This window comes from Myxine glutinosa, chromosome 8, assembly GCF_964187855.1.
Source record: "Myxine glutinosa chromosome 8, kmMyxGlut1.1, whole genome shotgun sequence".
Taxonomy (NCBI): Eukaryota; Metazoa; Chordata; class Myxini; order Myxiniformes; family Myxinidae; genus Myxine; species Myxine glutinosa.
The window spans coordinates 166,255,906-166,281,601 of record NC_136268.1 but is presented as its reverse complement, the minus strand read 5'-3'; the positions used below and the strand labels follow the sequence as shown (position 1 = coordinate 166,281,601).

At 51.4% G+C, this 25,696-nt stretch overlaps 1 protein-coding gene across 3 annotated transcripts in view; it reads right to left on the bottom strand.

The window, feature by feature from the left end:
* Positions 1–1,223: 1,223 nt before the first annotated feature.
* LRRC20 (leucine rich repeat containing 20) overlaps positions 1,224–25,696 on the bottom strand; it is a 101,703-nt gene continuing 77,230 nt past the window's right edge. Inside the window, exons 5-6 of one of the 3 annotated variants that reach the window (XR_013624429.1) lie at positions 7,067–7,291; positions 4,119–6,986 (exon numbers count right to left, since the gene is read on the bottom strand). Coding sequence is in view for 2 of the 3 variants with exons in the window: in XM_068125497.2 (XP_067981598.2) it covers positions 7,137–7,291 (155 nt within the window). In the remaining variant the exon portion in view is untranslated. Of the gene's footprint in view, positions 3,958–4,118; positions 7,292–25,696 lie in introns of those variants that run through there. The other 2 variants (XM_068125498.2, XM_068125497.2) reach the window with 2 other exon arrangements.

The following is a 25,696-nucleotide window of genomic DNA, read 5'->3' as shown; positions in this document are numbered from 1 at the left end:
AGCCCTTCCTTTCAAACAAAGTCAACATTTGTGTGGAGGCAAACGTTTTTTGCCAGATGGTGCAGATGCTTTACAAAACTTGAAAATGAAGTGAAATTGTTGTATCTTGGTGATGGTGAAGTGTTGTTTTGAAAATATATTTGTGATGCAAATGCAATAGATTGAACGATATGGAAGGAGTCAATGACCAACGAAATGTTTTGTGATTCTTGCAGGATGACGGTGTATGCCCAAGGGAATTTGATTACCAAAGTGATTGATTATTTACTTATACTTGTAATGATGTTTACTTGTAGTGATTGATTGTTTACTTATATTGATGTTTAGATTAATGGTTAATATAAACAAAAACAAAAAGATGAGGGAATTGTGGAAGTGTAACTCAGTGTAACTTATTAATTGGCACTGGTAACTTATTAATTAACACTGGTAACGAAGCAGATACATTTTACCTGCAAACTCTGTGAAAGACGAGTTCGTAAATGAGTGTCAGGAATGTGCCCGAACATGATAATCTCTTGTCCACCTGGTCACAGCCCCTGGCTGAAGCACCCCCCTATCGTTTGGTAAACGGAACTCACAGCAGGAGGGGAGCGAGCTGATGCCAGGACTTGGTACATGCATGACCTCGGGGCATTAGCGGAGAAAGGATTAACGTTCAGCGGACAGGGGATTAAGTTCAGTTTGTCCATATAAACGAGAGCAAACATTGAGTCGACAGGACTTGTCACCAAGAGCTCTGACCGACGGGAGTGGCGGAGGAACATCGGCCGAACGAGAAGGACCATGCGAAAAGAGTTAACCTGGTCCATTGAATTAAGCGGTATTATTTGGTAAATGGAATGAAGTGAATAACCAGTTAATAAACCAGACCTTTTGTAAAACCTGTGTCCGGTCATTGGAGTCTTAAGTCTCAGCTACAAATTCCCCTACAGTATCGTGGTGGTATCATGAAGAGTAACTCATGGTATCGTGGTGGTATCATCAAGAATCACAGACTGTGTTTCGAAACATGTTTGTTTTTGAGCAACTTCTCTCTGTCCATCATGTACACTATTGGTATAACCACATTCAGTTTCTTCATCCTCTTCAAACATTTACTTTCTACATAACTCACAACCCTTTACTTTCTACATAACAACAACTATATAACTGGTAGAAAATCATACTGATGTAGCTTTGTGGTCACCATGAAAAATAGGAAAGCAACGAAAAACAAATGTAAAGGGAAATTAACAACCCAATAGGATATGGTCTTGTTGTCCTCCATTTATATATTATGTAACTGCTTTCAAAGCTTGTTGGTACAACCACATTCACTTTCTTACTCCTCTTCAAACATTTACTTTGTCTTTCCTTGCTGTAACTCCTTCACTGGTAGAAAATCGCACTGATATAGCTTTGTGGTCACTATAAAAATTAGTGAAGCAACTAGAAACAAATGTAAAGGGAAATTTCGAATCCAATAGGATATGGTCTAGTTGTCCTCCATTTATATGTGTCATGGCTTTCAAAGCTTGAACACACCCAGTACTTTCACAAATGTACTTCAAATGATCTTCCTTATTAGTCAGGTTCACTATGTCAATAAATTATATTTCGTTCAAAATCATGGTAGATTAGCAAACCTATACATTTTTGGAAAGGTTATAGCATAAGGAAACTAAAAATCAATGTTTACATTTGGAGAGATACCTGTATGGCGGCCATTTTGGATTTTCAAAATGGCCACTGTAAAATACATATTTTGTTCTATTTCTGCCTCTAATTACCCTAAAAACTTTTTAAAATATACTAAACCTATATTTTCAGGGACAATGAATCCAATGAAAGTATCAAATTAGTGCTATGGGGAATGGTAAGACACGAATCAAAGGTTTTGAATTGCAAAATACTGTCTTTATATTCGTGATAAGTTGCATAATCAAATACATGTTATCATTTTGTACAGGCAGTTAATAACATCAAAATGTGTCACAATAATTCATATCACCAAACATACACAGGCAGTCAGCAAAATCATATATACACATGCAGTCAGTATAACTTCACATCTACACAGGCAGTCAATGACAAAATATACACAGGCAGTCAATGGCATCAAACATACACGATTACAGAATATGCCATTTCGAGTTCGTCATCACCGTCCTGTGTGTCGTATCCGACAATATAGTCCGCATCGTTTTCACAGTCCGTTCCACACAAGCAAAGGTCGGTCAAATTGATTGGCAAATCGAATTGGTCGAATGGTCGATCGAATCGAATTCGATGAATCGAATCGAATCGAATCGATCGAATTGGTCGAATGGTCGATCGAAGCGATTGGTCGAATGGAATTGGTCGATTGGTCGAATTGGTCGAATTGGCAAATGTAAACATTGATTTTCAGATTTTCCATGTAATAACGTTTCCAAAAATGTATAGGTTTGCTAATCTACCATGATTTTGAACGAAAAAACATAGTGAACCTGACTATATGTGTAAGACCTGAGAGAGTATCCATATTGAAGTCACCCATTATAATCTTTACATTTGAATTGCATTCAGGTGCTCCAATGAAGTTAGTAAGATCTGCGAGATCACTTCTTTCATATTTTGGGTGAAGGTAGAGGAACATAATTAAGGCTACATTTATCTTACATATGATTATTTGACCTTTTCCTGAAGCTCGTGTAAAGCCTGAGCATGAAAGCCAAACTAAATCTGTATTCTTTTTCTTGTAAATGACTAATCCCATTGATTTTGACGAAACATCGATTCTTTCAAATATTTCGAAATCTTCAAGTGCAATCATTGAATTGTCTACATCAGGTCCAAGTTGTATCAAAACAGGTAAGCATGTGCTATAATCGAGATAAATACTTGTGCCAGCGAGGCCTCAAAACTATACGATTCTCCAAAATTCTATGATATAAATCATCAAGGTTTATAATTCCACAAAAACTTCCAATTTCCCCCAAACATATTTTAGCGGCAAGTGTAACAGCCTCAGATGCATCCATTAGTACAATCACCTGTAACATGTTACGTTTGTGGGGGTACCAATGAAATACCTTAGGGCCAGGTAGGATTGCATAAGGTAGTGCTCCGACTGTCATGAAGAAGAAGAAACCTGTACTTAAGTCAGCTCTGTGTGTCCGGTAAGGTTGTATAATTGTCTACATGGCAAGAGGTGGAGCTATGTTAATTAGGTAGGGTATAAGGGTAATTCCCTGTGTGTAGTTGCCTCTGTGGTTTTCCCCTTGTTCCTTATGACACACACCACACCAGCCTGCACTCCGCTCCTAAATTAATAACACTAAATAAAAGCCACCAGGATTCAGACATTGAACGCTGCTGCTGGTGCCGCCAGCCGAGTCATTGCAACACCAAGCTCGCAGGGCCGTGGGGCCCCGCCCCAAGAGGTGATGAATGGTAAGGGCGATGGACTGCTGCGATGGACTCCTTGATTGGAGCGTGTGCAGACGTCATCAGATGATGTTGGAGACCAAGGAACAAAAAGGCGAAGGGGCCACAATTTTACTCTCTTGTGTTGGGACATTCATTGCAGGCAGACACATTTTTCCCTCTCTCTGGGCACATTTTTCCTTCACATTTTTCCCTTGGGGACCACTTGAAGAGACCACGGAGTGCAGGCAAATACATTTATTTTTCATTTATTTATCTCTCCCTGTGTCTGTTTTCCGAGTCAGTGTGGGGGCTCCTCAAATAGGAATTTTAGTACTGCACATTTCTTGTTCCCTGGCATTTCTTTTATTAAACCCGTTGTTTGTTGAATTTTAATTCCTTGTTCTGTCCCGTTTATTTGTTTGTGGTTCGGAGGACCTTCTTCGTGCCCGTCCGTCCAGGTAAGCGCTCGCTTCCCTCCACTACCCCCTCGCGCATATAAGCAAGATCCGCCATTGTTGATCAAACGCCTTGGAGTTTAAGCTCGATCAGCCACCCGATGATTACCTGCAGAATGCACAGAACGATGTGATTCCACTTTTAAACATCTGGTTTTACTATAGTTGTTTTAATTTCAGTTTACTATATTTTACGACAATTTAATTTTACTACATTTGCTCCTCGAGGGACGTCTAAAAATGTAAATACAAGTTGAGTAGATCCCACAAGTAAGAAGTCACCAAAGAGGACAGTTGAAGTGGTCACAAATTTCAACAGGCTACAAAAAACGGCACCCACAAATATTACCTTTAAATCATTTTCTATAAAAGTGAAAATCAAGAAGGAAATCAGCGAAATGTGCAAACCAGAGTGAGCAAACAAAATGTCAGACTTTCATTTGCAAAGCTACAGTTCAACATGGTGGAGTTCCAAACACAATGTTTGATTCGACGTTATTTTTTGTAAGTATATTTTTATCGGTATATTAATATAACTTATATCAATATTATGAAAGTGGATCGCACAAAATGTGAATCACTGTGATCTCATGCAATAACAAACTGTGCATGTTAAAAACAAAAAGGGAGCGCTGTCTACTGTATCGCCATGACTTGCAAAAGAAGGCTGAAGAGCACTCGCCAAGCAGCTTAAGAAACTCAAGCACGCACCTCCAACAATAGTGTTGAGATGCCTGGAGTGTTCCACTATGTCTGAATTAAACAAATGAACACTTTTTTAATACCGCAGTCGGAACTTCTGCTGAGGTTAAATCCGAAGTTAAAATTTTGAAATTTGATTCTGGTGAAGAGATTCTCGATCTTTCAAAAATTAAATAAAGGCATGAACACTAGCATTTATAAGCATTGCGATATATACAGGAATACAGCAATTCGTAGGTATGAAGATCAGCAATATTGCCATTCATAGATGTGAAATTTATTGTACAGAAACCGATCTGTTCTGAGGCAAGGCATGCTTGTGTTTAGCGGACAAAATGGCGGAATTAAGACCCCACGCTGAGCAAGCTGACGCAGGCTGAACAAAGGTAAACCTGTTTGCGTAATTGATTTTAAAAACAAGCAGTTTTCGTTCATACAATCCATTGGAAGTCGATAAGTATGCATGCAAAGTTTGGGGTGGCTAGGTTTCATGGTTTCGGAGTTATGGAGGGGACACGCACACACCATACACACCAAACACTTCCTTTTATTATTATACATAATCCAATCATTAAATAAAATTTGAATAAGGTTGTTACATTATTAAGTCAGAATTTAGAACAACTTATTTACAAACGTGTCCTGACCGCGATTTGAATCACAAACCCAAAGGAGTTTCGGTAGGAGTCATTTTGATCCAATTATTAATAATTGTCTTTTCCAAATTGTCATAATTTCTTAAACATTTGATGGCAAAAGCTCAAATGGTAAAACGGTTATGGCCTGCAGATGTACAACGACAAAAGGCCCCTGCTCGGTGGATGGACTAATAAGCATGCATTGTTGTGGAGAGGGTAAAATCACCGAATCACTAAACGAAAAGTCATATGAAAAGCGTTAACAAAAACCACACTGTAAGTTGAGGAAATCACCTCTGTCATGAAAAAGAAAAGATCAATGCATAATTTTGTTTTTTCTATTAAAATGTCATGTTTTGTGCAACTATTTCACAAAGAGACAAACTTTAAAAAACGGCATATTTCACAGCACATTCCAGGAAACCACAAGTGCAGAGGCCAGGTCTTCGCAGCTAAGCCGTGCCTTGCGCATTGGTTTCTGTGGGAGAGTAAAGCGCTAGGCCATGCCTTGCACATTGGTTTCTGGGGGAGAGTAAAGCGCTAGGCCGTGCCTTGCACATTGGTTTCTGTGGGAGAGTAAAGCACTAGGCCGTGCCTTGCACATTGGTTTCTGTGGGAGAGTAAAGCGCTAGGCCATGCCTTGCACATTGGTTTCTGTGGGAGAGTAAAGCGCTAGGCCATGCCTTGCACATTGGTTTCTGTGGGAGAGTAAAGCACTAGGCCGTGCCTTGCACATTGGTTTCTGTGGGAGAGTAAAGCGCTAGGCCATGCCTTGCACATTGGTTTCTGTGGGAGAGTAAAGCGCTAGGCCATGCCTTGCACATTGGTTTCTGTGGGAGAGTAAAGCACTAGGCCGTGCCTTGCACATTGGTTTCTGTGGGAGAGTAAAGCGCTAGGCCATGCCTTGCACATTGGTTTCTGTGGGAGAGTAAAGCGCTAGGCTGTGCCTTGCACATTGGTTTCTGTGGGAGAGTAAAGCGCTAGGCCATGCCTTGCACATTGGTTTCTGTGGAAGAGTAAAGCACTAGGCCATGCCTTGCACATTGGTTTCTGGGGGAGAGTAAAGCGCTAGGCCGTGCCTTGCACATTGGTTTCTGTGGGAGAGTAAAGCGCTAGGCCATGCCTTGCACATTGGTTTCTGTGGGAGAGTAAAGCGCTAGGCCATGCCTTGCACATTGGTTTCTGTGGAAGAGTAAAGCGCTAGGCCATGCCTTGCACATTGGTTTCTGTGGGAGAGTAAAGCGCTAGGCCATGCCTTGCACATTGGTTTCTGTGGGAGAGTAAAGCACTAGGCCGTGCCTTGCACATTGGTTTCTGTGGGAGAGTAAAGCGCTAGGCCGTGCCTTGCACATTGGTTTCTGTGGGAGAGTAAAGCGCTAGGCCATGCCTTGCACATTGGTTTCTGTGGGAGAGTAAAGCGCTAGGCCGTGCCTTGCACATTTGTTTCGGTGGGAGAGTAAAGCGCTAAGCCGTGCCTTGCACATTGGTTTCTGTGGGAGAGTAAAGCGCTAGGCCGTGCCTTGCACATTGGTTTCTGTGGGAGAGTAAAGCGCTAGGCCGTGCCTTGCACATTGGTTTCTGTGGGAGAGTAAAGCGCTAGGCCATGCCTTGCACATTGGTTTCTGTGGGAGAGTAAAGCGCTAGGCCATGCCTTGCACATTGGTTTCTGTGGGAGAGTAAAGCGCTAGGCCATGCCTTGCACATTGGTTTCTGTGGGAGAGTAAAGCGCTAGGCCATGCCTTGCACATTGGTTTCTGTGGGAGAGTAAAGCGCTAGGCCGTGCCTTGCACATTGGTTTCTGTGAGAGACTAAAGCGCTAGGCTGTGCCTTGCACATTGGTTTCTGTGGGAGAGTAAAGCGCTAGGCCATGCCTTGCACATTGGTTTCTGTGGGAGAGTAAAGCGCTAGGCCGTGCCTTGCACATTGGTTTCTGTGGGAGAGTAAAGCGCTAAGCCGTGCCTTGCACATTGGTTTCTGTGGGAGAGTAAAGCAACTCAAAGCTGAGACGAGCGATTTCTCCCGGTTGCAAAGACACCACAGGATTCAGGCGAAGGTCCACGCATCGCAGGGATTTCATGGCATCGAGCTTTTCTAGAGAAACGTCTGTTTGAGGAAGACAAGCGTTTTATTATCAGCTTCAAGAGTGGATGCATCCATCACAGAAATTAACATTATTTGAGATGATATTACTTTTCAAGAAAGCGCAAACAATTAGGAATCATATTATAATGGAGCACAAGGCGATGCAAAGGGCGATGATTGTGGATTTATCAGAGAGTACGCTAGTACTCTCTATGTGGGGAGGGTGTGGAAAAAAATGTCGGTCCCGTCTGCTACATGCAAAACTAAAGTTGGATTATCTTCTTTAAAAAGTCACTGAGGCTACATATGAGAGCCCACCTGGTCTGTTCAGTTGATTGTCTCGGTAGGGATCACTTTTCAGTTCTCCAGACAAAGGCAAAAGCAAAATAAAGTGGAAAAAAAAAAGATCGTGTGGCGGGCACAGGGGACAATAATTCCGTGCACCAGTGGGTGGCGCGAGCGTCCAGGCGGGGAACGAAAATGCATGCCCCGCCTTTCGACCGATCGGCCACGCCCGGGGGCAAGGCGTGGCCTCGGGACATATATGCGGGCTCTAAGCTCGAGCCCGCTCAGTGCTGAAGTGCGAGCTCTTAATAAAGACTCTTTGTTTGTACCAATGCGTTGTGGCCTACCTCTCTGGCAATCGAGTCCTGTGTGCACAGCACCACACTGGTGACCCTGATTGGTTCAGCCGTTGCTGACCCCCGAACGCGCCATGGCTACCAACGCCGTCGCAATCAAACTCCCAGAGTTTTGGGAGGCACAGGCCGATGTTTGGTTTTTGCAAGCCGAAGCTCAAATTCAACTCCGGGGCATCACGGCGGACGAGACCAGGTACTACCACGTGGTCGCCGCCCTCGGGCCCAGCACTGCCGCCCGTGTCGTGTCCATCCTTCGGCGCCTGCCAGGCGACTACAAGTACGAGGCCCTCAAACGTCTCTTCCTCGCCACGTTCGGGCTCACAGAGGTCGAACGTGCCGACCGCCTCCTGGACCTTCCCGCCCTCGGTGACACACGACCATCTGTCCGGATGGATTTCATGCTGTCCCTGCTTGGAGACCAGCGCCCGGATGTCTTATTCCGAGCACTTTTCCTATGCCAGCTACCTGCACAGGTGCGCCTCGCGCTGGCCGGTTCCAAAATAACGAAACCCCGCGCCCTGGCTGGAGAGGCCGACAAGTATTTCGCGGCCTGTGACACGCGGTCAGTGTACGGTGCTGCCGTAGTGGATCCCGGCGCGGAGGCTCCAGCGCCCCCGGCTTCCCTCGTGGCCGCTGCTACGCCCCGTCCACTACCGCCACCGCCACCACCACCGCCGCCGGCATGGTCGCCGCGGGGGCCACCGCCGCAAACCTGGTGCTACTACCATGCCAGGTTCGGCCGCCAGGCTAAGACGTGCCGCCCGCCGTGTTCTTTTGACAGGTCGGGAAACGACCGGCGCTCACTTGCGGCCATGAGCGTCGGCCATTCTGGCAGCCTCCTGTTCATCACGGACACCTTTTACGGGCGCCGTTTCCTTTGCGACACAGGAGCGCAGGTAAGCGTCCTCCCTGCCTCCGTGTCCGACAAGCAAGCCGCGGGCCGGGGCCCCGCTTTGCTTGCCGCCAACGGTACACCCATCCGCACATTCGGGAAGCGTTGCGTCTCACTGCGGTTCGGAGGGCAGCGCTTTCAATGGTCGTTCGTCACCGCCAGCGTGCCAATGGCCCTGCTCGGTGCGGACTTCCTATGTGCGCATGGCTTGTTGGTCGACGTTAAGCGCAGGCGCCTTGTCCAGGCCGAAACCTTCAGCTCGCTCGCTTGTTCGCTGAGCGGCTCATTGAGCGGCTCACTGGGCGGCTCACGGAGCGGCTTGCCAAGCAGCTTGCTGAAAGGTTCCGTCCCGGCGAGTTTAGTTTGCACGCTTCCGGCAGCGGACGACTTTACCTGCCTCCTAGCCAGTTTCCCGGCCCTCACGCGGCCCACCTTCTCAGCGGTGGCCGCTAAACACGGGGTGCAGCACCATATACCCATGGTCGGGCTGCCGGTCTACGCCCGGGCACGCCGACTCGAACCCACGAAGCTCGCCGTGGCGAAGGCGGAGTTCGCCACGCTGGAACGGCTGGGTATCGTGCGGCGCTCAAACAGCGCTTGGGCCTCTCCGCTGCACATTGTGCCGAAGCCCGGCGGAGGATGGCGGCCGTGCGGTGACTACCGCCGGCTCAATGGTGCCACCACCCCCAACCGCTACCCGGTCCCACATATCCAGGACTTTTCCGCCCAGTTGGCAAACACGACCGTGTTTTCCAAGGTGGACCTCATCCGGGCTACCACCAGGTCCCCGTACAACCGGGCGATGTCCCGAAGACGGCCGTCATCACCCCTTTCGGCCTCTTCGAGTTCCTGCGAATGCCTTTCGGGTTGAAGAATGCGGCCAGGGCATTCTAACGGCTTATGGACAGCGTCTTGCGCGACTTACCTTTCATCAATGTCTACCTGGATGACATCCTAGTCGCGAGCGCGTCGCGGGAGGAGCACCTGCTCCACCTCCGCACGCTTTTCGAACGCCTGGGCCAGCATGGCCTAATCATCAACCCTGCAAAGTGCCGTTTCGGCATCGCCACCATTGACCTCTTGGGGCACCGCATCACCAGGCACGGGGCCGTCCCTTTACCGGCCAAGGTGGAGGCGGTCAGGGATTTCCCACGACCCCACACGATCAAGGGGCTCCAGGAGTTCCAGGGCATGGTAAATTTTTACCACCACTTCGTGCCCCACGTCGCCCAGCTCCTCCGCCCCCTGCACGAGGCCCTCCGGGGCAAGCTGGGCAAAGGTGACATCGCTTGGTCGGAGCCGATGGCCGCGGCGTTTGCGGGCGCAAAGCTGGCCCTGGCCAACGCCACCATGCTGGCGCATCCGGCGCCCGATGCACCGATCGCCCTCACCACCGACACGTCGGACTACGTGGTGGGCGCGGTGCACGAGCAGTGGGTGCGTGGTGCTTGGCAGCCGCTGGCATTTTTTAGCCGGCAGCTTCGCCCGCACGAACGCCGCTACAGCACCTTCAACCGCGAGCTGCTCGGGCTCCACCTGGCGGTCCGACACTTCCGCCACCTGCTCGAGGGCCGCCCGTTCACGGCTTTCGTCGACAACAAGCCCCTTGTGTTCGCGATGGCCAAGGTCGCCGAGCCATGGTCGGCACGGCAGCAGCGTCACCTCTCTGCCGTGTCCGAGTATACGACGGACATCCGTCACGTGGCGGGTAAAGACAACCCGGTGGCGGATTGCCTTTCCTGGTCCGTCGCGCACGTGGTCCACCTTGGGATCGACTATACCCGGATGGCGGAGGACCAGACCGCCGACCCCGGCGTCCAGGCCTTGCGGACCGCCGTCATGGGCCTCCGCATCACCGAGGTGCCGTTCGACGCCACGGGCGCGGCCCTCCTGTGTGACGTCTCCCTCGGCCGGCCTCGCCCCATCGTGCCCACTGGCTGGCAGCGCCCAGTTTTTGACGCCATCCACGGCCTGTCCCACCCGGGCACGAAGGCCTCCCAGAAGCTCGTCGCAGCGAAGTTCGTCTGGCATGGCCTCAGGAAGGATGTCCGCGACTGGGCCAGGACGTGCCTCGCGTGCCAGCGCGCAAAGGTCCACCGCCACACCCAGGCCCTGTTTACGGTGCCCGAGCGTCGGTTCAACCACGTGCATGTCGACTTGGTGGGACCTCTGCCCCCCTCGCGGGGGTTCACCCACCTCCTCACCATGGTGGACCGCACCACACGGTGGCCGGAGGCCGTCCCATTGGCGGTGACGTCTGCAGCTGATGTGGCGCAAGCCTTCATCGCCACTTGGGTTGCCCGGTTCGGTGCCCCCTCGGACATCTCGTCCGACCGCGGCCCCCAGTTCACCTCGGAGCTCTGGGGCGCGGTGGCGCAAGGGCTCAGCGTAAAACTACACCGCACCACGGCCTACCACCCCCAGGCCAATGGCCTGTGCGAGCGCTTTCATCGCTCGATGAAGGCCGCGCTCCGGGCCAGCCTCCGCGACGGCAGCTGGGCCGACAGGCTCCCCTGGGTCCTGCTGGGCCTCAGGACGGCGCCCAAGGACGACCTGCGCGCGTCCTCGGCGGAGCTGGTCTTCGGGCAACCACTGCGGGTACCGGGCGAATTTATCCCCAACTCCACGGCTCCTTGGTCCACGGCGCAACAGCGCTCCACCCTGCAGGAGACCGCCCGGAGGTTCGCCCTGGTGCTGACGGCACACCACGGTTGCCCGTCTTCCCACGTCGCCCCGGAGTTTCGCACGGCGGAGTACGTCTTCGTCCGGCACGATGCCCACCGGGCACCGTTACGGCCCCCGTACGACGGGCCCTTCCGCGTGCTGGAGACCGGGGACAAATATTTCACCATCAACATTGACGGTGCCCCGGATCGTATTTCCGTGGACCGCCTCAAGCCGGCCCACCTCGATCTGGACCACCCCCCGCAAGCAGCTCTGCCTCCGCGTCGAGGCCACCCCCCGGCGGTTAGACCCCCGGCACCCCCCAGCCCCGCCGTCCCGCTACCCCCCAGCCCTGCACGCATCGCCAGGGGGCGTTTCGGCCGGGTCATCCGGCTTCCCGCAAACTCACACTTCAGGTGCGTGGGAATTCTGGGGGGGCGCGTGTGGCGGGCACAGGGGACAATAATTCCGCGCACCAGTGGGTGGCGCGAGTGTCCAGGCGGGGAACGAAAATGCATGCCCCGCCTTTCGACCGATCGGCCACGCCCGGGGGCAAGGCGTGGCCTCGGGACATATATGCGGCTCTAAGCTCGAGCCCGCCCAGTGCTGAAGTGCGAGCTCTTAATAAAGACTCTTTGTTTGTACCAATGCGTTGTGGCCTACCTCTCTGGCAATCGAGTCGTGTGTACACAGCACCACAATCGCTCAAACCCGGGAATTCATCTTCTTGTTCATAATAATAATAATAATAATCTTCAGACGGCATATTTCTCAGCTGCCTCTATCAATTGCAATGATTCTGCTACCATTCGATAGAGTTTTACCTCTTGTAACATCCGTTGGTATTATAATTCTCGTCGCTTTAAAGAATTCCTCGAAATGTACGGAAAACGACATTCCTTTGTAAAAGTATAGGACCGGGGTAGGCGTGGCTATGACTGTCAATCAGCTTGATGGAGGCGGAGCCGCTAGACACATTCACCTCCATGTCGGCGTTGTGCGTGATAATGTAATGTGGGATCAAATAATCTCAGCAGAAATATCATGTATCGGGAAATGCCTTGTTTTTCAGTTTTACATTTATGAAAATAAATAATAGCGAGGTATCAATGCTACACATCGCACACAGGACATGCGATCATGAACACTCTAGTCACGGGTCAAGGTAAAAGCAAACCACGTGATCAATAACCTTCTCGAGTCACGGTTTCGCGGCAGCAGATTCGCTACGCGGGGCATCACAAATGGCGTCGTATGGAACAGCCTGAACAAGGAATCCACGGGAATTGTATCTACTATAAATGGAGTCTGTGTGTCTGTGTGTGTGTGTGTGTGTGTGTGTGTGTGTGTGTGTGTGTGTGTGTGTGTGTGTGTGTGTGTGTGTGTGTGTGTGTGTGTGTGTGTCATACCTTTTGACGTCTATTAATTAATTACGTACTGTGGTGCTTTGCACACACAACTCGTTTGCCAAGAAGGTAGGCCACAACGCGTTGTACAAACCAAAACACTTTATTATCAGCTCGCACGTAAGCACTGGGCGGGGTCGACTTTCGAGCCCGCATATATGTCCCGACGCCACGCCTTGCCCCCAGGCGTGGCCGGTCGGCCGAAAGGCGGGGCATGTATCTCAGTTCCACCCTGCGCCTCGTGACGCCTTTGCTCTGGGCGTGGCCCGAGCCGTGCGTCCACGCCCGGACGCTCGCGCCACCCACTGGTGCGCGGAATTATTGCCCACTGGCATTGTGTCCGCCACACGCGCCCCCCCAGAATTCCCGCGCACCTGAAGGGTGAGTTTGCGGGGAAGCCGGATGATCCGGCCGAAACGCCCTCTGGCGATGCGTGCAGGGCTGGGGGGTAGTGGGACGGCGGGGATGGGGGGTGCCGGGGTCTGCCCACCGGGGGGCGGCCTCGACGCGGAGGCAGAGCTGCTTGCGGGGGGTGGTCGAGGTGGGCCGGCTTGAGGCTGTCCACGGAGATACCATCCGGAGTACCGCCGATGTCCACGGTGAAATGCTAGTCCCCGGTCTCCAGCACGTGGAAGGGCCCGTCGTACGGGGGCACGGGGGCCGCAGCGGTGCCCGGTGGGCGCCGTGCCTGACAAAAGCAAAAGCGAAGCTCCAGGGCGACGTGGGAGGACGGGCAACCGTGGTGTGCCGTCGGCACCGGGGCGAACCTCCTGGCGGTCTCCTGAAGGGTGGAGCGCTGTTTCGCCGCGGACCAAGGTGCCGTGGAGTCGGGGATAAATTCGCCCGGTACCCGCAGTGGTTGTCCGAAAACCAGCTCCGCCGAGGATGCGCGCAGGTCGTCCTTGGGCGCCGCCCTGAGGCTCAGCAGGACCCAGGGGAGCCTGTCGGCCCAGCTGCCGTCGCGGAGGCTGGTCCGGAGCGCGGCCTTCATTGAGCGATTGAAGCGCTCGCACAGGCCGTTGGCCTGGGGGTGGTAAGCCGTGGTGCGGTGCAGCTTGACGCCGAGCCCTTGCGCCACTGCTCCCCAGAGCTCCGAGGTGAACTGGGGGCCGCGGTCGGACGAGATGTCCGAGGGGGCGCCGAACCGGGCAACCCAAGTGGCGATGAAAGCTTGCGCGACGTCAGCCGCAGCCGTCGCCGCCAATGGCATGGCCTCCGGCCACCGGGTGGTGCGGTCCACCATGGTGAGGACATGGGTGAAACCCCGAGAGGGGGGTAGAGGTCCCACCAAGTCGACGTGGACATGGTCGAACCGACGTTCGGGCACCATAAACGGAGCCAACGGGGCTTGGGTGTGGCGGTGGACTTTCGCGCGCTGGCACACGAGGCACGTCCTGGCCCAGTCGCGGACATTCTTCCGGAGGCCATGCCAGACGAACTTCGCCACGACAAGCTTCTGGGAGGCCTTCGTGCCCGGGTGGGACAGGTCGTGGATGGCGTCAAAAACGGGCGCTGCCAGCCAGCGGGCACGATGGGGCGAGGCCGGCCGAGGGAGACGTCGCACAAGAGGGCAGAGCCCGCGACGTCGAACAGCACCTCGGTGACGCGGAGGCCCGTCACGGCAGTCCGCAAGGCATGGCCGTCGGGTCGGCGGTCTGGTCCGCCGCCATCCGGGCATAGTCGATCCCGAGGTGGACCGCGTGTGCGACGGACCGGGAAAGGAAATCCGTCACCGGGTTGTCCTTACTCGCGACGTGGCGGATGTCCGTCGTGTACTCGGACACGGCAGAGAGGTGACGTTGCTGCCGGGCCGGCCACGGCTCGGCGACCTTGGCCATCGCGAAAACAAGGGGCTTGTGATTGACGAAGGCCGTGAACGGGCGGCCCTCGAGAAGATGGCGGAAGTGTCGGACCGCCAGGTGGAGCCCGAGCAGCTCGCGGTCGAAGGTGCTGTACCGGCGTTCGTGCAGGCAGAGCTGCCGGCTATAAAACGCCAGCGGCTGCCAAGCACCACTCACCCACTGCTCGTGCACCATGCCCACCGCGTAGTCCGACGCGTCGGTGGTGAGGGCGATTGGTGCATCAGGCACAGGGTGCGCCAGCGTGGTGGCCTTGGCCAAGGCCAGCTTTGCGCCCGCAAACGCCGCGGCCATCGGCTCCGTCCAGGCGATGTCACCTTTGCCCGGCTTCCACCGGAGGGCTTTGTGCAGGGGGCGCAGGAGCTGAGCGACGAGGGGCACGAAGCGGTGATAAAAATTCACCATGCCCAGAAATTCCTGGAGCTCCTTGATCGTGCGGGGGCGCGGGAAACTCCTGACCGCCTCCACCTTGGCCGGTAAAGGGATGACCCCGTGCCTGGTGATGCGGTGCCCCAAGAAGTCGATGGCGGTGACGCCGAAACGGCACTTCGCGGGGGTGATTATCCGGCCATGCTGGCCCAGGCGTTCGAAGAGCGTGCGGAGATGGAGCGGGTGCTCCTCCCGGGACGTGCTCGCGACTAGGATGTCGTCCAGGTAAACGTAGATGAAGGACAAGTCACACAAGACGCTGTCCATGAGCCGCTGGAACGCCTGGGCCGCATTTTTCAACCCAAAAGGCATCCGCAAGAACGAGAAGAGGCCGAAAGCTGTGATGACGGCCGTCTTCGGTACATCGTCCGGTTGTACGGGGACCTGGTGGTAGCCCTGGATGAGGTCCACCTTGGAGAAAATGGTCGTTTTCGCCAACCGGGCGGAAAAGTCCTGAATATGCGGGACCGGGTAGCGGTCGGGGGTGGTGGCGTCGTTGAGCCGGCGGTAGTCACTGCACGGCCGCCATCCGCCACCGGGCTTGGGCACAATGTGCAGAGGAGAGGCCCATGCGCTGTTGGAGCGCCGTACGATGCCCAGCCGCTCCAGTGTGGCGAACTCCGCTGTCGCCACGGCGAGCTTCGAGGGGTCGAGGCGGCGTGCCCGGGCATAGACCGGTGGTCCGACGGTGGGAATATGGTGTTCCACCCCGGGTTTGACGGCCACCGCTGAAAAGGTGGGCCGTGTGAGTGCCGGGAAACTGGCGAGGAGGCGGGTAAACTCGTCCGCTGCCGGAAGCGTACAGACTAACCTCGCCGGGAAGGAACCGTTCAGCAAGCCGCTTGGTAAGCCGCTCGGTGAGCCGCTCAGTGAACAAGCGAGCGAGCTGAAGGTTTCGGCCTGGACGAGACGTCGACGCTTAACGTCCACCAACAGCCCATGCGCACAAAGGAAGTCCGCACCGAGCAGGGCCATTGGCACGCTGGTGGTGACGAACGACCATTGGAAGCGCTGTCCTCCGAAACACAGCGAGAGGCAACGCTTCCCGAATGTGCGGATGGGAGTTCCGTTGGCGGCGAGCAAGGAGGGGCCCCGGCCCGCGGCTTGCTTTTCGGACGCGGAGGCAGGGAGGACGCTTACCTGCGCTCCAGTGTCGCACAGAAAACGGTGACCAGACGAGGTGTCTGTGATGAACTGGAGGCTGCCGGAATGGCCAACGCTCATGGCCGCAAGTGAGCGCCGGTCCGGTCGTTTCCTGACCCGTCGAAAGAACATGGCGGGCGGCACGCCCTAGCCTTGTGGCCGAACCTGGCATGATAGTAACACCAGGTTTGCCCCGGTGGTGGCTGCCGCGTCGGTCATGACGGCGGTGGTGGACGGGGTGTAGCAGCGGCCACGAGGGGCGCGGCGCTGAAGCCTCCGCACCGGGATCCAGTACAGCAGCGCCATGCATCAGCCGCGTGTGCGGCACTGAAACCTCCGCACCGGGATCCACTACGGCAGCGCCATACATCGGCCGCGTGTCGCAGACCGCGAAAAATTTGTCCGCCTCTCCGGCCAGGGCGCGGGGTTCCGTTATGTTCGAACCGGCCAGCGTGAGCCGCACCTGCGCAGGTAGCTGACGGAGGAAAAGCGCGCGGAAAAGGAAATCCGGGCGATGGTCTCCAAGAAGGGACAACATGTAATCCATCCGAACGGACGGTCGTGTGTCGCCGAGGGAGGGAGGGTCCAGGAGGCGGTTGGCGTGGTCGGCCTCCGTGAGCCCGAACGTGGCGAGGAGAAGACGTTTGAGTGCCGCGAACTTGTGGGTGCCCGGCGGGCGCCGAAGGATGGACACGACGCGGGCAGCAGTGCCGTGCCCGAGGGCAGCGACCACGTGAAAGTACATGGTGTCGTCCGCCGTGATGCCCCGGAGCTGGAATTGGGCTTCGGCCTGCACAAACCAAACGTCGGCTTGTGCTTCCCAGAACTCCGGGAGTTTAACGGCGACAGCGTTGGTAGCCATGGCGCGTTCAGGGGTCAGCTACGGCTGAACCAGTCGGGGTCACCAGTGTAGTGCTGTGCACACACAACTCGTTTGCCAAGAAGGTAGGGCACAACGCGTTGTACAAACCAAAACACTTTATTATCAGCTCGCACGTAAGCACTGGGCGGGCTAGACTTTCGAGCCCGCATATATGTCCCGAGGCCACGCCTTGCCCCCGGGCGTGGCCGGTCGGCCAAAAGGCGGGGCATGTATCTCAGTTCCACCCTGCGCCTCGTGACGCCTTTGTTCTGGGCGTAGCCCGAGCCGTGCTTCCACGCCCGGATGCTCGCGCCACCCACTGGTGCGCGGAATTATTGCCCACTGGCATTGTGTCCGCCACAGTACTATCCAAATGTACCTTTTAACCCTTTAGACTGCTGAGACCGGTTTGACCTTGGAAGACCCTTTAACACTTGAGACCCAAAGGACCCCCGAGGATCCAAAAGTTATTGATGACCCAAATGACCCAGATGACCCAAAAGACCCCAAGGACCCAAATCACCCAAAAGTCCCTGAGGACCCAAAAGTCCCCAAGGACCCAAAAATCCCCAAGGACCCTGTTATGAAATCAAGTCGAGACCTTTTGCCAAGATATGAGGCTTTATTGAACTCTATCTCCACATACCCTATAACACAAATAGTCCGTGAGCCACTAGGATTGGTCAGTACCATCTGAGGGGAATAATGCTCATAGTGATTTTTGACAAGGTATTCACCCCTAGAGGTGGAAAATATATGATAGCATTGCAGCAGTCGTAGCTTTTTGTGTGTTATCACCCTTTTTGTAACCCTATCCTAAAAACAAAGAAAAAAAAAGTAAAAAATCAAAAATGGAAAACTATTTGTGTATCATATATTTGAAAAAGTTAATAACAATTCTGGGATGCATATGATTACATGGGGTTGTAGAAAATTTATTGAGGAATCAAAATACCTAAATGGTATATATTGGTATAATGGTATAATTTATTTAGACATTTCATATAATATGCACTGAGTGTAATACAACAACACACAACAACATGCATTTTAAGGCCATTTTCCCTGCTAGAGCGGAGGTTAGCCTTGCGGTCCCCATGACAATCTTCTCCATTTTGCCCTATTTTCTGCATCTCTCCTTGTTAACCCCCTTGCCCGCATTTCTTCTTCCACCATCTTTAGCCAAGTGTTTCTCGGTCTTCCCCGTCCTCTACTTCCTTCTACATTCATTTTCATCACTCTTCTCAACCAGTCACTTTCATCCTTCCTCAACACATGACCAAACCATCTCAACCTGTTCCTCTTCACAGCATCAATCACAGGCTCTATTCCCATCATCTTTCGCAATTCATCATTTGTCTTCCTCTCTCTCAACGATACTCCGCACATCCATCGAACCATTCGCATTTCCACCCTTTCCAACCTTCGTTGCTGCTCTACGTTCATTACCCATGTCTCGCTCCCATAAATCATAACACTTCTCACACATGCAGCATACACCTTTCCCTTCAGCTTCAACGACACCCCACCTCATCAGCACCCTGCTCAGTTCCCGAAACTTCTCCCATGCACATCTCACTCTAGCAACCGTTGCCGAGTCTGATCCACCTTCTCCATTCAGCATGTCTCCGAGGTAGCAAAATGTTTTCACACCTTCCAGCTTCACGCCGTCTCCAAGATCCAACTCAACATTTCCTCCATCTGCAGCTCCCTCTGTGCACACCTTACATTTGAATGTAGCTGCCACACTGGTTAATGACCCTCTCAGACCACTACATTTTTGATGAACCCACTCAGCGCACATTGTACATTGAATGGAGTTCACTCCGACACCCTTCCTGCACACAGCACAGGGCCACTTCCCAGTTCTTTCCACCTCACCATAAGCTTTACCACTTGCCATCACCTTCGTCTTTCCGATATTCACCTTCAGACCTTTTGTCTCCATACATTCCTTCCACTTGTTCATCTTTTCCTTCAGTCCATCCATACAAGCAAGTGTAATAAGCAATGTAAATTGTTCAAGCTGAAACTAATAATCAGAATCATTTTCCAGCTCATCCTCATCCTCATCTGCGCTTTCCTCATTGTCTGAGGTGTATGCCTGGTTCTCACAGTCTGGCAGTCTGCACATATCGGTACACTTGAGTCAATTTACCATACACACACATTTTGGCAGTTCACACTTTCTTGGACAGTTGCAGGCCAGTAGATCCAGGATGGTCTAAGGTGCTGGCTGACCATCCATCCAGTACACTACCAACTGTTCAGCTCATTCTTCCTTCTCAATCTTCCACCCTCTGTCAACAGGGATTGGCACCTGCGGGTCCTGCTCCAGAAATCTTCTCCATACTCCAGCCTGGTAGTTGGCTCTTTGTGCATGTTTCACCAAGCAGTCCCTGCATGGTGGAAGCTGATGACTCTCTATCTCACCTTTTTTTTTTAGCGAAGAACAGGTGGTACCTGAGATCATTGACCTCAGTGGATGATGATTTGGGGGCATAGAGGAGGCATGTGAATGCCTCTAGTTTGTCCATCAGTTCTTCCGAGAGGTCCCATTACTGACCCAACTCTAAGAATGTGTCCTTGATTTCCCTGTTGCTAGTCAATAGTTTCAGGGCCTTTGCCTTCCCTTTGCCTGCAAAAGCACTGACAGTGACACATCCGGTGTATGCATGCAATCCAATGAGGGCTCTGGAGACATCTACGCCAACAGTGGCAGCGATTTTCCTGATATCAACTACCCCTGTCCTGGATCTACTGCCACATTTCTGGAACAATGGGACTCGTATCTTGTCATGGAATGCTATACACATGATGAAGACATCCGTGTCCTCTGAGCAGGTCACTATGGCCTGATAGCCCTCTCTAGCAGCATGGGCAGCATGCAGAAGTAGGTGCCCGTCTACTTCTTCCTGCTGGCACTGGAGAGCTGGCACCTTTTCACTGTTCTGAGATGTGATTCTGTAACACTTGTCATTCACAGTAACATATAGAACCTTCTCCTTTAGCTTTTCTCTGCACTCTGCCTTCCTCCATTCAATGACTATGAAGGTAATGAGACTGGTTTTGTTATTGACTCGTCGGGAAACTCCTCCACTGCCTCACAATGTGTGTGCCTGTGATACCCTGCAACTGGTGCCCAGTCTCTCCGCCTCGTGCTGATCTCTCACTGTTCTTGATAGAGTTATCCCGGTATGTGTCGAACACAACATCTATTCTGTTGCTCTGACTTCCTTCCCACAGTGTCATAGACAAAACTGTAGTGGCAACATTTCCAAAAGTAGCCTGATCACCTTTTACTCTTTGGACTAAGTTCATTCCATCAACTACAGAAGCAGAATTTCCTGGGAGTTGCTCTATTAGTGTCACATTATTCTGCAATGTTGTGGCTAAAATAGCTTTGTCTGTCTTTCTCAGCAATTCATCTGGTGTGGACAGGGCCCAGGGTAATGGTCCAAGGGGATGAGAGAGGATATCCTCCATCTGGAGACTAGTGCGCCCTTGAGTCATAACTATGATGCGTCCAAACAGAGACCTGTCTGCGTTCAAGATGATCACCCTCCCACTGGATTTCACTTCCTTCTTCTTACACATATTGCTAAATGTCTTCAATTTGTTAGTTTTCATGGGGTCATGGAATTTCTTTGCTGGTGGGTCTTTCTCTAGTCTCTCATCCTTGAAGGTAGCATAGCATTGCTCACCAATCTCGTACGCCTTCATCAGGTCAGAAGCAATGGCCTTGGGGGCTGCCTTTGCAGTAGAGATGCTAATGATGTCCTGATTCTCTGCAAATGGGTTGACCCAGCCTTGGATGAGGCCAACGACTGCTGATATTGCTTCCTCATCTTTTTGGAGTCTCGGCCCCTGTAGCTCTGCATGGTGGAGTTCCGATTTGTTAGCTTGCACCATGTCTCTTAACTGTCCCAGGAATTTTTTTTTTTTTTTTTGTATACAGAGTCGAGGCTCGTGAAAGAGCTAACATTTATCAAACAAACAAATCAAACAAACAAGCAAACAGAGTATATAAAAAGGGGAGCGGTCGACAAGATGGGGAGAGAAGGGGAGGAAGCACACAAACACAACATTTGAGAGCAGGGACATCGGGAGATGTGTGGGAGGGAGAGGGCCTGGGGGGAGTCAGGATAGGTATAAAACGCAAGGACACCAAGGACTTCCAGGAAAGAAGTCAAAAGTCACCTCAAAAAAGTGGATTTGGGGTGAAATTAGCAGGGTACTACATGCACTGTACTACATGCACTACATGCACAAACGGTACTACATGCACTGTTATGTAGTACCGTTTGATAGCTCCAGCTTTCAGGCTGAACCCAGCTGTATCTCCAGGGGTCTGAGTGTCTTTGTTTACTGTGACCTCAATAGTCTGGTCCACTCGGATCCACCCAAAGGGGTTGTTGCTGGACATCTCCACAGAGAATTGGCCAGTCTTGAAGGCTCCATACACATCAGGATTATTCTCTTGCAGATTTGTCATCTGAGCAACGTATGCGGACAGGTACCTGGCATAGTTCATCTTATCGTAAGCAAAACACCATGGGATCATAGTCCTTATGGCATTAGGTGCAAGTCCCATTTCCCCTCACAAGAAGCATGCAGAAGGCCAAGTACTACATCCTCTACCATGTCTATGTAGGACATCCAGTATGCTGTTAGCTCTCCATTGTTGTGACGTATGTGTTCCAGGAGGTCACTCCACAGGGTCATCAGCTCAGCTAACAGTGGTAGAGGGGTCAATATATGGTTGAACCCCAAACAAATTGATACAAAAGGTTTTTCAATGGATTCTGGTACCATTGGGCATGCTAAATAACATACTAAAAATCTAGTAATATCTGACTTCCGGAAAGGGGTCATTTCAAGATGGCGTCCAAGATGGCCGCCGGGAGCTTAAAATGGCCATATCTCAATTATTATTCAACCTAGAAAGGTGGTTTTGGTGTCTAACCCTAGGTTTTAGGGCCCAAGGAATCCAATTGAATCAATAAAATTACCATCAGTTAATTAATTTATTGACAAGTCCAAGATGGCATCCCAAGGTGACATCCTGATCCACTAAAATGGCTCTGTCGAATAGTAGTGAACCTAGAGAGAGATTTTCAGTGTGTATACCTAGGTTTACGGTACCCAGGAAATCATCAAAATTACTTAAATAAGCACAAAGTAATCAGGTAATCCAGTAAGCCAGGTTTACCAGCCCATTAGGCATTTGTTGTCTTATACAGTTAGTCGCTATTCATCGTCATCCTCCGACTCACCAGCTAATGAACCAAGTGTGTGTTTCAGATTGGAGATAAGAGTGTAATGTCCCAAATTTGCAGCAATGGTTGAAGAGTCTGAAGGGATGTATACTGCACTATTGAACGGTGAGATGACATTAGAAACTATGTTCACCTCAGAGACCCTCGGTCGAATAAACGAAGAGCTGGAGAAAAGGAAGATGGAACTGGGTGCTAGGTCCAAGACAAGTCAATTGTGGCTGAATTACCAAAGCATGGTAAAAGTTGCTATGTCACTGATAAAGGCAGATCGAACAGGTTCTTGGCTGATGCACCTACGCACCGTTTCTGACTGCATTCCGATATTCGCCGCAGCTGGGCATTACAGTTACCTGTAATCAGCATACGTCTATGTCCAAGAGATGGGTCTGCTTGATATCAACCACCCAGACATATTCAGAAAATTCGAAAAGGGTTTTCATGTTATCCGTCGATGAATAGCGACTAACTGTATAAGACAACAAATGCCTAATGGGCTGGTAAACCTGGCTTACTGGATTACCTGATTACTTTGTGCCTATTTAAGTAATTTTGGTGATTTCCTGGGTGCCTTAAACCTAGGTATACACACTGAAAATATCTCTCTAGGTTGACTACTATTCGACAGAGCCATTTTAGTGGATCAGGATGTCACCTTGGGATGCCATCTTGGACTTGTCAATAAATAATTAACTGATGGTAATTTTATTGATTCAATTGGATTCCTTGGGCCCTAAAACCTAGGGTTAGACACCAAAACCACCTTTCTAGGTTGAATAATAATTGAGATATGGCCATTTTAAGCTCCCGGCGGCCATCTTGGACGCCATCTTGAAAATGACCCCTTTCCGGAAGTCAGATGTTACTAGATTTTTAGTATGTTATTTAGCATGCCCAATGGTACCAGAATCCATTGAAAAACCTTTTGTATCAATTTTTTGGGGGTTAGGTGAGTTTTTTTCGTATATTGGCCCTACTATGGTCTTTGCAGCAGATTGTTAAATTCCTGTTGGTTCAAATCATCAACCATGTTGTACACCTGGTCTATGAACGACTTGATCACAGCTCTCCTCTCCTGAATGGTGTCTTCCACCCACCGCGTAAACTCTACCCATGCCAATCTCATCAGGGCTTCATAGATGTACTTGTGGACCCTGACAGCACGATTGTAGTGCTTACCATCAAGGACCCCATTGATCGATCCCTCAGCAACTATCTCAGCTTCTATGCATATATCCTTCAGACCAGCATCCCGAAAGCGCTTTCCTAGGATGGCTAAGGCATTACAGATTGTGTGGAATGTTCCCATCCTTAGGAGAATATTGGAAAAGCGCTCTTTGTGCTTCCAGGCAATTTCAACAGCTTTTGCATCGAGCGCTTGATCCATAACTACCACAATTGTGTCCAGAAGCAGTTCCTTCCTGATCAGTTTTGACTGGTTGAGGATTTCAAACACTGTGTTCAACTCTGTGGCTGGTGCATTGATGGTGGGCAGATATCCAACAACATCTTCTGATATTGGCACTTGGTCCCTTGTTCTGATCCAGCTGGGGATTGTCTGACTGTCTGAATATGTTTGCCTTGCAAGGATCCACACCAGGTTCTTTTTGCAGGCAACTTGAGCAGCTTCCTTGGCTTCCTGGACAAGTGGACATGGTCCTTTCTGGTTGGAAGAGGCTGAGGGCCCACACGTGCACCGGCTACATAGCCGGTGCACGTCTTTCTTTCACCCATTCTGCTCCCTGGTTTACCCCTGAACTCCGCCTGATGAAAACTCGTGCTCGCCAACTTGAAAGACTCCGCAATAAAACAGGTCTCACAATTCACTCCCAAGCCTACAAGGACCACCTACAGCACTACAAAGATGCCCTCTCCCGCGCCCGCTCCGTCTACTACTCTCAAATTATCCACTCTGGCTCTGGAAACCCAAAAGCACTCTTCTCTACAATAAACAAACTCCTCAGCCCCCTGAACACCACCACCCAGTCATTCACAGTAGACAACTGCATCTCCTTCCTTTCATTCATCCAATGCAAAATTGACAACATCTACAACAGCTTAACCACCACCGCACCCGCTCGCCCTCAAACCACCTGCCCCCCCTTATCCTGCCAACCCCTGTCTCAATTCTCCCCAGTCTCCCCTACTGATCTCTCTGAACTCCTCATAGGAATGAAAACTGCCACCTGCACTCTTGACCCCATCCCCTCCAGCTTTGTCAAGGCCTCCCTTCCTGCTCTCTCTCCAATTATCACTGCAACAATAAACTCCTCCCTGTCTACAGGCATCGTCCCACCATCCCTCAAAATTGCTGCTGTTACCCCCATTCTGAAAAAACCTGGACTCAACCCTGACACCCTAAATAACTTCAGACCCATCTCCAACCTACCCTTTCTGTCAAAAGTTTTGGAACGCGCTGTAGCCACTCAACTCAAACATCACCTCTCTGCCAATAACCTGTATGAAACATTCCAATCCGGATGCCGCTCCAACCACAGTACTGAAACTGCTCTCCTCAAAATCACCAACGACCTTCTCCTCTCCTCTGACGCCGGCAACCTCAACATTCTCATCCTCCTCGACCTCAGCGCCGCCTTTGACACCATCGATCACACCATCCTCCTCACCCGACTTGAAACCACCTTTAACATTACCGGCACTGCCCTCTCTTGGATCAAATCATACCTCTCTGACAGATGCCAGTTCATCTCCATCAATAACTGCAAATCCCCCACTGCTCCCCTCCCCCAAGGTGTCCCCCAAGGTTCAGTTCTCGGCCCCCTCCTCTTCATCCTGTACCTGTCCCCCCTTGGTCACTTAATCCGCCGTCATGGTCTCCAATTCCACTGCTTCGCCGATGACATCCAGCTTTTCATCTCCACCAAGTCCATCTCCACCGCCACCCACTCTATCCTGACAAACTGCATCACTGAAATAAAATCCTGGCTTCAAATCAACTTCCTCAAACTTAACTATGATAAATCTGAAATAATCATCATTGGCCCAAAAACGCTCACCAAATCCACCCATAACTTTGCCCTCAACATCGACGGTTTCCCAGTATCCACCTCCGCTCACATCCGGAATCTTGGCATCATCTTTGACCAAACCCTCTCCTTCGACAAATACACTAAACAGATCACAAAGACAGCCTTCTTTCACCTGAAAAACATCGCCCGTCTCCGTCCATCCCTCTCCTCCACGGCTGCAGAAACCCTCATCCACGCTTTCATCACCTCCCGTCTGGACTACTG